Below are 13,005 nucleotides of genomic sequence, written 5' to 3' on the forward strand. Positions count from 1 at the left end.
TTGGGTCACACCCAGCGGTTCTCAGGTTACTTCTGGCTCTGCACTCAGGATTACTCCTGGTGGTGGCTTGTGGGACCATAGGGAATGTCAGGGATCGAACCTGGGTTGTCCCCATGGAAGGCAACGCCCTACCCACTGTACTACCACTCCGGCCCCCTGAAAATACAAACTTTTTAAAAAATTTTATTAGGTAATGAAAATACGACTTTTTTTTTCTTTTTGAGTCACACCTGGCTATTCACAGGGGTTACTCCTGGCTTTGCACTCAGGTATTACTCCTGGCAGTGCTCAGGGGACCATATGGGATGCTGGGAATTGAATCCGGGTTGGCCGTGTGCAAGGCAAACGGCCTACCTGCTGTGCTATTGGTCCAGCCCCCAAAAATACAACTTTTAAAGTAGGAATAATTTGGGCTGGAGAGATACTGCAACAGGTAGGGTACTTGCCTTGTACATGACTGATGCAGGTTCTTCTATTCTTGGCATCACATACGAGCCCATGAGACCGCCAGGAGTGATCCCAGAGTGTATATCCAAGAATAACTGTTGAGTATCTTGGGGTGTGGGCATTTCCACATAGGAGGAATTTGGAAATTGTCTGTTCTGCCACTATTTAGAAACTGGGGGTGGTGGAGGTGGAGGGGATGGAGGGGGAAGAGATACCAGACCAGAAATCCAACTGACCTGTATGTATGTATGTCATGTGCTCTGCCACTGAGCTGGATGTTTCTTTCAGTATATAACCTTTTGTACTGTTTGAATTTGTTTTTGGGGGAGAGTGATGCGAGAGACAGGCCTCATGATGTGAGGGGCTACTCCCAGCTGCTGGTGATGGGAACCCATTCAGAGCTAGTGATTGAACCTGGGCCACTTGACTCCTAAGTGATATGCTTTATAGATTTCCTGTCTTCTAATATCCAGAAAAATCTTACATATATATGAAATAATATACTTTCCCGGCCCCTTATCGGCCGTTCAGGCTTTTTTGTCTAGTTTTCTGCTATTATAAATATGTCATTACATTCTGACATTCATCTTTGTTCTTTGTGCCTTTTTTCTTTTTTCCTGTTTCAGTTAGTTTCTTTCGTTAGAATTGCTGAATTTATAAGTATTACCAAATGGACGCACAAATTTGGTAATGTTTAAAAGTAATTTTAAGTGTTGATTAGAATTTTTTTTTCCCCTTTGGGGGGCGGTATTTGGGTTACGCACAGCAGTGCTTATAGTTTACTTTTGGCCCTGTGCTTAGGGATCACTTCTGTCGGGGATAGGGGAACTGGTCCTGTGTTGAGGCTCAAACCAGGGTTCATCATACGCAGCTTAACTCCTGTATTCTGTCTGGCCCTTGATCATTAGAAGTTTTTAGTTAAGAAGATACTGATTTTTTTTTTTTCTCCTTTTGAGAGTTAGGCCACACTTGGTGGTGCTTGGTGGACCTATAGCAGAGCATGGGATTAAAACCCGGGCTCCCGCATGCAGTGCATGTTCTCCAGTCCTTTTTTTTTTTTCTCTTTGGGTCACACTCGACAATGCACAGGGGTTACTCCTGGGTTTGCACTCAGGAATGACTTCTGGTAGTGCTCAGGTGTCCATATGGAATGCTGGGAATCGAACCCGTCTCGGCTGCATGCAGGGTAAATGCCCTACCCCCTGTGCTATTGCTCCAGCCCCATGTTCTGCAGTCCTTTGAGCTATCTCCCTCAACCCAAAAAAACACTTGCTTATGAATTGCCTGCACAGAAAAACAAGGGCATGTTGAGTTCTGGCACGGCTGCTCTGTGACTTATACATATCCCTCATTTCACATGGTAACAGGTATCATTCAGGAGTTATAAGAACATTTGAGGCATAAAAATGATACTAATCTAAACTGTTAAAAATTTTCTTAAATTTCTCTTAATTGCTTGTTATTCTTTTCTTTCTTTTTTTTGGCTTTTGTTTGGGTCACACCCAGCGATGCACAGGGGTTACTCCTGGCTTTGCACTCAGGAATTACCCCTGGCGGTTCACAGAGGGCCATATGGGATGCTTGGAATCGAACCTGGGTCGACTGCATGGAAGGCAAATGCCCTATCCGCTGTGCTATTGCTCCCGCCCCATCTTTTATTCTCATACTCTGATTTTTTCTTTTTCTTTCGGTCTTAGGTAATTTCCAATGCGAAGAACACAGTCCAAGGATTTAAAAGATTCCATGGCCGAGCATTCTCAGATCCGTTCGTGGAGGCAGAAAAATCTGGCCTTCCATATGATATTGTCCAATTGCCCACTGGACTAACTGGTATAAAGGTAAGAATTTTGAGGTGATACCTTATCTTTTAAAGATATTTTTGTAGGGACTATACCTGGTGGTGCCCAGAAGGTACCTGGGCCATATCTGGCAGTGTGTGTGTAAGGCCTGGTGGTATTGGGGATTGAACACGAGGCTTTGCACCTGTTAGGCAGTTGCACCTGCACTGGAGGCACATCCCCAGCCCGAAAGCTGATGCCTTATGATTAAAATGCAGCATTTTTTATTGCCAAGTCACCGTAAGTAACATTTTGATTTCAAATTTGAATGAAAGGGCTTTGGAAAAATGTTTGCTAGTAAAGACTACTTAGAGTCTTTCTTTTTGTTTGGGGAGGGGCTTCACACTGTACTCTGGTGTTCAGGGAATCATATGCAGTGCTAGGGATGGAACCAGCATTGGATATATGCAAAGCAAGTTATTTACCTCTAGCCCAGTGTTTTTGAATGAACTGGTATTTTTTGGTTTTGCGTTTTTGGCCACGCCTGGCAGTGCGCAGGGCTCACTCCTCGCTCTGCATTCAGAAATCACTCCTGGCGGGGCTCTAGGACCATAGGGGATGCTGGGGATTGAACAGGTAAACTGTATGCAAGGCAAGGTACACAGTCATATCTTTATTGCTGTATCTAGTAGTGCCCAGGGCTTTCTCTTGACTCTGCTCAAGATCACTCTGGGCGGTGCTTGGGGGACCACGTGCACTCTGGGCGGTGCTTGGGAGTTGCTAGGATTGGAATCAAGATAGGCCACAAGCAAGCAGAACCTTAACACTCTTTTTGGCCCCTAGTCATTCTTGATGCAGGACTTAGATTGGAATGTTCCTTTGAGGAAAAGGGAGTTTAGACTTAATCTTTAAGATATATAGAAGAATTTATTTATGAAGTGTATAATAAAATGATCACACAAATGATGTGTCATCCAGGGGTGGATCTTTTGATCTCAGGAATGTTAAGAGGAATCTTGGAGGAAGATTGAGCTTTCCAGGCATGTGGATTTTAGAGGGGAATTGGTGTTTGTTAGTACCAGTTAGAGAAATGAGGGTCACAGGACCAGGTTTGAAAATTTAGAGAAAAGATACGGTGTATTACTGCAGGTGGTGATTTTTTTGTTGAATTTCTTAGTGAATCTGATAACTGAAGAATGTTCACTGGGTTTACTTAATCTATGGCATTAATCTCAGTAGAATTTGAATGGCCTTAAAATGGGTAAATTTTGAATGCAGAAAGAGAAAGGTGAGGAAATGGGGGTTACTTAAATAAAGAAGCAGGGAGGCTGGAAGGTAAGGCAGCGAGCTCTGCAACGCAGTAAGGCTCCTGTCCTTGCCGCCAAGTTTGAGCAGTGCTATGAGAAAATGTGTGATAACTGGCAAACACTGCAACTTAAGTGTGTAAGTACCCACAGCTGAGTTCATGACAGCCACATGTGTGACCTTGGTGAACACTGCAGCCAGATTGTGTGGGCATGCATCTCAACTAAAATGTGTGATCATGGCAGTAAAGAGAAGGGGAGAATGAGAATGGTTCCTGGCAGGATTAGCTTATGCATTGCAGGGGCCAGTGTGGATGGAGATAAGGAAGAATAGTTGGGAGAAAGAATATCCAAGTTAAGAGATACCAGGGAAGAAGAGGCAACCTTGAATGAAGTTCACCAGGAGGGCTGTTTGCCTATCTTTATCTTACATAAAGGTAGAAACATTTGCTGTTGTATTCAAAACCAGAATCAAGGTAGTGTGGGAATGAGGAAGTAAGGAGAAGGTGACAGTCTGCCTGAACTTGAGTAGCCTGTGAAAGGAAAGAGTTAGGACTAGAAATATGATTCAGTGGTGTAATTTCTGGTTTGAATTGTATTTAGGGAGTAATGGCATTTAGGATAAAGCTTATCCCAGGCATTTTCAGCACTTTAGGTTTGTTAACTTGTGCCGGCATGTAGTTGATTGGTAGTGTTTTCTTTGCTTGCTTGAGGCACTGAATTCAATTCCTGCACTAAAATCAAAACCAAACAAATTTTTGTCAAAGTTGAAGACATCCATTATCTGGGATTGTATATGTTAGCATATATTTAACCTGTTTTACTTTTAAATTTAACCAGTATTAGTGGCAATAAAAAGAAAAAATGACAAAACACCCTCAGATTATCTTGCATCCTAGTTGGGGAGGTGATAGTAAAGTCAACACAGTAAACATAAACAAGTATATATGTGGTATTACATGGTGAAATAGCTTCTACCACTGATCCCTGTGCTCATATGGGCTTTGGTGAACTACACAAGTTTGTTTGTATGAGGTAATTGTCTGAATCTTTGGTAGTCATGCATAGGTACTGGAGTACATTTTCAAATAAAATACTTGGCAAATATTGAAAAGCAGAAGCTATGGGCCAGTGCAATAGTATAGCGGGTAGGATATTTAACTTGCATGTGGCTGACCTGAGTTTGATCTCCAGCACCACATTTGGTCCCTTGAGCCTGCCACATCCTCTGAGCACCACTGTGTGTGGCCCAAAAATTAAAAAAAAAAAAACAACTAAAAAAGTGGGGAAAGTGGTGCCTATGAGGATCACAGAGATAGCTCAGAGAGCTAATGCACATGTTTTGTATGCTGTAGTAGCATCTCTGGGTACTGTAGCACTGTCCTCCCATTGTTCATCAATTTGTTTGAGCGGCCACCTGTAATGTCTCCACTGTGAGACTTGCTGTTAATGTTTTTAGCATATCAAATACACCTCAGGGAGCTTGCCATGCAGACAGGGTACTCTTGCTAGCTTGCTGGGCTCTCTGAGAGGGACAGAGGAATCGAACCTGGGTCAGCCGCGTGCAAGAAAAACGCCCTGCCTATTGTGCTGCTCCAGCATCTCTGGGCATGATCCCAAAACAGAAACTTAAAACACCTTTAAGCTATTCTTGTTCCCAAAACTAGCTTTCTTTAGTTCTCTCTGAGAAGTATTTCATTGTGAGACATTAGTTTAGCTTTTAGCATTTGTAAGAAAGTAGCAAATCTTCTAGATATTTGTATTTTGTTGCAGGTGAAATACATGGAGGAAGAACGGAATTTTACCACGGAGCAAGTGACTGCAATGCTTTTGTCCAAGCTGAAGGAGACCTCAGAAAATGTTCTTAAAAAGCCGGTCGTGGACTGTGTTGTTTCCGTGAGTTTGATCCTTACTCAGTGTGTGCTTGCATGAAGAAGCCATGAGAAGAAAGCTGTTAATTTCAGATAAAAGTGGTTTTTGTCTTTGGTTGTGAAGGCTATTTTAGATATTTATCAAACGTCATTGTTTTGAATATATTACTGTTTTTTGGTCCATACCCTGCTGTGCTTACTCCTGACTATCTATGCTCAGGGATCACTTCTGATTGGCTCTGGAATTTGGGGATCTAATCTGAGTGGTTGCATGCAAGGCAAATGTCCTGCCTGCCTTGCCTGTTGTTCCGCTGGTCTCATGTTTTGAATATTTTTATCTGGGCTTTTATGATTTTGCTTAGTCCTATATTTCTTTTTTTGGGGGATGCCTGGTAGTGTTCAGGGCTTAGTTCTGGCTCTGCACTCAGAAATTACTCCTGGTGGTTCTTGGGACCTTGTGTTGTTCCCACTCAGATTCAGAACAGTGAAGGCTAAAACCAAGAGAAAAACTTGGAGGAAACCAGTTACAAGCTTCCAAGAGTCCCTTTCCTCTAGTGACTGACATGCGTTAAATGCCATAAAGCAAGGAATTTCTTCCTGAGTCCAGAGTTTGTATTGGGCAGGGAAAGGATTCAGTAACTTGGTGTTCTTAGGCTAAGCATGTAGGAAAGTAGATAATTAGCATGAAATAGATTGTACAAACAGTTCAGTACAGTGAGCTCTTGGTATTATTAGGAAGAAATTTTCAGTCAGTTCAGGAAACTTTATTAGCCAGATTCTTAGATTGCGGAAGGTTTTAAGCCCACAAGGAGGCCTCTCTTTCGGCTCTGCTACAGTCACTAGCACTTGGCAGTAAAATACATTGGACACATGTGTCAACAAGCCTAGGGTATAGTTTGTCTTTTTTTTTTTTTTTGGTGAGTTGATTATTGCGAAAGCATTAATTTCAGAAATTGTAATTGTTGTGACAAAGGGTGGTGTATTTGTAATTTCAACATTAATTGCCCCTTAAAGATTTGTACTAATATACAACTTCGTCAGGAATGTTTGGGAAGGGTTATTTAACAAACCTCATCAGTTGAGTTTATTGGTATAGTAGCTAATTCTGATCAGTGAATAATAGTATATATGAGATAGTAATAACAGTAAACATATAATAATAGATGTGATTTTGATAATTTACTTACCAGTTAAGCAGTCAGTTAGAAATTTTTAATAGCCATTTCTCATTTCTCCTTGGGGAAATTTCTGTCCTTTTCTAATTTTGAGTCTGATCTTCATTTTTATCAGTTCCCCCCTTTATTACAGAGATTAGCCCATGAATGGTGTAAGTTGCATGTATTTTCCCCCCATTAGGTCATGAGAATTTTGTTTGGGCCAGAGAGATGGTACAGGGGTTTAGGCACTTGCCTTGAAATCGGCTCACCCTAGTTTTATCCTTGTCACCACAAAGAGTAATCCCTGGGCATACAGCCATGAGTAAGCTGGATATGGCCCAAAAATAAAATTAAAAAATACTTCGGGGGTTGATTTTTGGAGGCCACATGCATAAGTGTTTGGGGCTACTCCCCGACTAGATACACAGGACCAATCCTGGTGGTGCTTGGATCACTCTTGGGCAGTGCATTGGAACCGTATGTTGTGCCAGGGATTCAGCTGTGTGCAGGGCAAATGCCCTACCTTCTGTACTCTCTCTCCAACCCTATACACTCACTTCCAAACTCAGAATGTTTATTGGGATAGCTTCTCATACATCTTGATTCAAGGTGCTTTTTGGGAAGGAGATGTTTTGATATTTGGGCCATATCTTATAAGGTTCAGGTGCCAATCCTGGCTCTGTTCAGTGCTCAACCACAGGCGTTTGCACTTATTTGCCTTACCGTCTGTCATATGTGGCCAGCCCTGATTCCAGGTGCTGTTAGGGCTGCTTCCATCCAAAAGAAGATCCTTCTTTGGGTAAACCATGGTTTTCTTCCTGTAGCCTTAGAGAGGACAGTACAGCAGCCAACACAGAAAAAAACTCTGTCTGGCTAAACCTGGGTGGTAATTGTGTACCATCTCGGGCATTTCATATCCATGAAATAGGAACTAGGCTTTACTCCAGTGGTTGCTCCTTGTGTTTCCTCATCTGGAGAAGGATGAAGAAAATGCTTTACCAGCGGTGTGTTTCATATGGGGAGGGTGTCACTGCCAGAAGAGGCAGGTACATTTTAAGTGAGGAGTTGTCATAACACGCACTTTCAAATGTGTCTAGGTTCCTTGCTTCTATACCGATGCAGAAAGACGGTCAGTGATGGATGCAACACAGATAGCTGGACTTAACTGCCTGAGATTAATGAATGAGACTACTGCAGGTAAGAGGGATTAGTCGAAGTTTTGATTTACTGAATTTTAAGAGTTGTATTATCTTTAGTAAGTCCCTTAGGCTTTTTGTTCTTTTGGGGAATGCGTGCCATTTGTGTGTTGTGGTATTTTGGGGTACTGCTGTTATGTAAGAAAACTATCTGATCAGTAGTTTTTACGTATCCTTGATTTGGTATTTTATTACATTATTGTTTAGAAAGGAACACACTTATTGTGTGTTTGGAGCAGTGCTTTTGTTTAAAAATAGGCCCTTTGACCTATGGATGGCCTGGTGGAGCAATAGGAATGGGGTGTAAAGCCACATCTTAGGGACAGGATATGTGGGAATGTTGAAATAACAAAAAAAAGGAGGAGAAATCTGGAAAATATTTTTAGACAGTAGGAAAAGGGTTTGGGAAAAAGTCACCAAAGTCATTGGAATTGGAAATGTCAAGGGGGGTTGATGTTCTTCATGAATAAATTATGCAAAGCTTATAATTTGCCTCTAAATCAGCATGATTCCAGCTCCATTCATAAAATACGAAATTGTCTTTTTCTACTTAAGTGAGAATTTAAGCTTATTACTTAAGTGATGTTTATATTGATATTGAATTTTTTCTTACGTAGTTGCTCTGGCATATGGAATCTATAAGCAAGATCTTCCTGCCTTAGAAGAGAAACCAAGAAATGTAGTTTTTGTAGACATGGGGCATTCTGCTTATCAAGTTTCTGTATGTGCATTTAATAGAGGAAAACTTAAAGTAAGTATATTTTTTTCAGAAGACTAGACTGTCTTACAAGTATATGGTAATTAGGATATCCTAAGAGTCAATTTAAATAATTGACTGGAGAATTTAACTAATGGAAACTTGTTAAGAGTTATCTGAACTGGAAATTAGGTATGTTGGGGTGGGGTGGGGTGGAAGCCCAGAATGTAGAAATCCAGAGTCATTTATCAGGAGTTGATACAGTTTTAAGCAAAGGCCAATAGACTAGGAGAAAAGTGCTGAGATTACTATTCCAGCTTCGCTCCTTCCCTCTTTTGGGCTAAGGCTCCAGCCCATGTTTTTTATTATTTTATTTATTTTTTTTGCTTTTTGGGTCAACCCAGTGATGCACAGGGGTTACTCCTGGCTCTGCACTCAGGAATTACCCCTGGCTCAGGGGACCATATGGGATGCTGGGAATCGAACCCGGGTTGGCTGCGTGCAAGGCAAATGCCCTACACGCTGTGCTATTGCTCCAGCCCCATGTTCTTTTTTTAATTTTTTTGCTTTTTGGGTCACAACCGGTGTGGCACAGGGGTTACTCCTGGCTCATACACTCAGTAATTACACCTGGTGGTGCTTGGGGGACCATATGGGATGCTGGGAATTGAACCCCGGTAGGCCGCATGCAAGGCAAACGCCCTACCTGCTGTGCTATCGCTCTAGCCTATGTTCTTATCCATGTGAAACACATGCTGTACCACTGAGGAACATCCACGAACCCTCATTTTCTTTCTCATGATATAGTGAAAATACTTAACCTTTTAATAAGATTTGTTGAGATGTAGTCCCTTGGTTTAAATGAATATCAGAGCTGTTAAAACATCTTTGTGCTTTTTAAGGTTTTGAGTGTTCTGAGAGAAGGATGGAGGGACTAGAATGTGGATGGCCAAAAGAAACCAGAGTAGGAATGCTAGCCCAGATTCTTGGGAAGCTTAATGCCCAAGAGAAAGTCATTTTGTGCACTGAGGATTTTAAAGGAATAGAACAGCCCAGACGGCGATCATTGTTGTAGTTGAATTTTCCAACATAGGCTGGTTCCACCATGGAATATGAACATTTTATCTAGAACTTAAAAACAAGAATTTTTTGGTTTTGTTTTGTGTTTGCTTTTGGGCCATGCCTGGTGGTACTGGGAACTACTCTTTGTCTTTAGGGTTCCTGGTGGTGCTTGGGGGACCACGCTCTGCCAGATACTGAACTGGGGTCAGCCACATCAAGGCAGTTACCTTGTCTTTGACCCCAGAAGACCAAGGCAGTTACGGTGTCTTTGACCCCAGAACAGAAAATTTTTTCTATGTTGTTTTTTTGTTTCGTTTTATTTTTATATTTGGGCCACATCTATCAGTGCTCAGATCTTACTCTGGCCTCCGTGCGTAGGGGTCATTCTTGATGGTGCTCAGGGAACTTTATGTAGTGCTGGAGATGAAACCTGGGTCACCTATGTGCAGTAAATACATAGTCCCACCTCTTGACTATCTTTGGTCTAAAGAATATTTTGTTCTGTTTTATTTTTGGCTCATACCAGTGCCTGGATCTACCACAGGCAAAGGCAAACTGCTATATGCCCTGCTATCCTGTCCCTGTGCCCTTCAGAGAAAGTTTTGGGGGGAGGGGCACACCTGGAGATGCTTAGGCCACACCTGGAGGTGCTCTGGCTCTACACTCAGGGATCACTTTGGCAGGGCTTGAGGGACCATATGGAGTGCTTGGGACTGAAATCTGGTTGGCCACATGCAAGCCAAGCACTCTGGCCCCTTGTGTCAGAATTTTTGGTCTATGAGCTAAAGGAGCTTTCTCTTCCCCATTTCCAGATTGGTAGGACTGAGACCTTCTTAGGAGTATTCCAGAGCATTTATTAGATTTGTGGGCTTATAGAAGCGTTTTTGCAGTCTTGCCTCTGCTTCAGGGGAGAAGGCTCACGTGGCAGCGTTTGGGGGGACATGAAGTGCTAGGAATGGAGCTGAGGCTCCCCATGCAATTTCTGCCCTTGAGTTACCGCCCAGATCTTTGTGCTGTTTTGTGATGGCAGGGAGGCGGTAGCTGTCAGGGGCCTTTACTATACTGGGCCTTGTCAGTGTACTTGCTTGCTGTTTGGAGTTGAATTGTTCTGGTAGAGGTGCTTTACAATTGTTTTGACTTTCTCTTTTACTTAACTAGCTTTGTGATTTTTAAATTAGATCTGTCTGCCTCTAGTATTCCCAGTAAATTGGGGATTACAGTGTTGGTTTGCACAGCAGTTGTAATAATAGTACAATGCGTGTTGACTTGTTCCCCCATTTTCCTCTTCAGTGAAATAGCAGTCATAATAGAAAAAAAAGTGGTTAATTTATTAAATTACCTTTTTTTTCAAAGGTTTTGGCCACTGCATTTGATACCACATTGGGAGGCAGAAAATTTGATGAAGTGTTAGTAAATCATTTCTGTGAAGAATTTGGGAAGAAGTATAAACTGGACATAAAGTCCAAAATCCGTGCATTATTACGACTGTCACAGGAATGTGAGAAACTCAAGAAATTGATGAGTGCAAATGCTTCAGACCTCCCTATGAACATTGAATGTTTTATGAATGATGTTGATGTGTCTGGAACTATGAATAGGTAAACATAATACTTTGGTGTTACGCTGACCTTTTTTGCTTGAAGTAGCCCTAATTGCTAAAATTGCTAAAATTACTATGATGGTTAACATACGGTTTTTGTTGGGGGCAGGGGTGCAGTACTCTTGGGGCCACTCCAGTGAAACTTATCTTGATGTGCTTGCTTGTTCATTCATACCCAGTGGTGCTGGCAGGCACAAGCTCTGTGTCTTTGGGACTGGATGTTGCCAGAGATCCAGCTGGCTCCTGCATGGCTGTAGTCCTTTCGAGCTACCTCCCAGCCCTCTTCTTTCCTATTCCCCAAATATTACTGTATTTCATGCTGTCTCTGTCTCTCTCCCTCGCTCTCTCCCTCCTCCCTCCTCTCCCTTTCTCTCCCGCCCCTACCCCTATCTCTGTCTCTATCTCACTCTCTGGGAGGGCCCAGTTTATAGGGATAGTCACTGTGATCATAGGGACTGTAGGATCAGGGTGTAAACCTGCAGCTCCAACAGGCAAAGCAAAAGTATGTGATCCAGTCTTTTGAGTCAGGGCTTACCCCTGTTGCTACCGGGGGACCATATGCCGTGCTGGGTCTTGAACCCAGGTCTGCCATATACAAGGCAAGTGCCTTATCTGCTGTACTATTTCTCTGGTTATTTGAAAATTTTTGTTTTTGCTTTTGGACCATACCTAGCAATGCTCAGGGTTTACTCCTGTCTCCGAGCTCAGGGATCCCTTCTGGTGGGGCTCAGGACCATATGAGGTGCAGGGGATAGAACCCAGGTTAGGTACCTACAAGGCAAGCACCCTACCTATCAAGTTTTTCTCTATTTTTGTTAATGCTTGTATCTCTTCGATTATAGATACCCATTCAATGAAAAGAATGTGATCTGCTTTCTTTCAGAGGGAAATTTCTGGAGATGTGCGATGATCTTTTGGCTAGAGTGGAGCCGCCACTCCGCAGTATTTTGGAACAGTCCAGTAAGTACTTTTGTCGTTGAATCGTTTGTGTCTTTAAAACTCTTGAAAAGTGCTTATTGCTATTTTTTTCTGGTTGTATTGATTTTTATGTTAGGGACTTCATTACTATATTAAGCATTTAATCTATAGTATTTTGATATGTTTTCAAGAAATGTAATTTTTACATTAAATGCAGTCCTACAAATTGTCACTTTGTAAATGTGATTGCAGTTTGTGGTTTTGTTTTCCTGGGTTTATATCTTTATTTTTTATTTTGTATATCCTTTTTCATTCCTGATATGGAATATGGACTTTGAGTTTGGGAAATGCAGCAAAGGAAAAATAACTAGACAATAAATAATGCTTAATTTCAGAATAAGTGGCAAAAGTTTAATTTAGGGAATATGTTTTTTATTTTTAAAAAGCTGTTTAAAAAACCTTTGACAGTGAGCATTTACTGAATTCGTTGTTGTGCTGGTGTTGACCTATTTCAAGCGCACTATCAGTTCCACATTGGCTCAGTTCTTAAATCAGTGATTAAGAACCAGGCTTGTTCTTCTGACACTGGAAACACCCATTTCTTTAAATAGTGCTTAACGGAGTGCTAGAGTTTATAGCATAAAACGTGACCAGGAAAGCAGGAGTTACTAAAGGGTAGGTACTTTATGAGTGACACCAGAACCTTGGTATGCTCCTTCTTTTTGATAGGCAAAGGTATTCATGTGTTATAATCTGGACTGTTTATGGTGTGGATCCATTCCTGGACTGACTAGATTGCTTTTGAATGCCTTTTTTCATGCCTGTGGATAGTACCCTTCCCCTTCCTATTTGAGCCCTCTTATTTTCCTCATGGCTGACTTAACTATTCCTTAAGCTGTTGATACTTCAGCTTATTTTTGTGTGTGGGATTGTTTTAGCGATTGTTTACAGATGGATATACCTGGCCCTCGTATG

General features: G+C 41.9%; 1 protein-coding gene across 2 annotated transcripts in view; it reads left to right on the top strand.

Annotated features, from left to right (window-relative positions):
• The window catches only part of HSPA4 (heat shock protein family A (Hsp70) member 4), a 43,798-nt gene that overhangs the window by 14,302 nt on the left and 16,491 nt on the right, over positions 1-13,005 (top strand). For both annotated transcript variants that reach the window (XM_056124310.1, XM_056124308.1), the window contains exons 3-8: positions 2,145-2,285; positions 5,303-5,425; positions 7,655-7,754; positions 8,371-8,504; positions 10,866-11,110; positions 11,996-12,072. In XM_056124310.1, coding sequence (XP_055980285.1) covers positions 2,145-2,285; positions 5,303-5,425; positions 7,655-7,754; positions 8,371-8,504; positions 10,866-11,110; positions 11,996-12,072 — 820 coding nt within the window. The remainder of the gene's footprint in view (positions 1-2,144; positions 2,286-5,302; positions 5,426-7,654; positions 7,755-8,370; positions 8,505-10,865; positions 11,111-11,995; positions 12,073-13,005) is intronic.

This window comes from Sorex fumeus, unplaced genomic scaffold (genome assembly GCF_029834395.1).
Source record: "Sorex fumeus unplaced genomic scaffold, SorFum_2.1 ptg000051l, whole genome shotgun sequence".
In the NCBI taxonomy this organism is placed as follows: Eukaryota; Metazoa; Chordata; class Mammalia; order Eulipotyphla; family Soricidae; genus Sorex; species Sorex fumeus.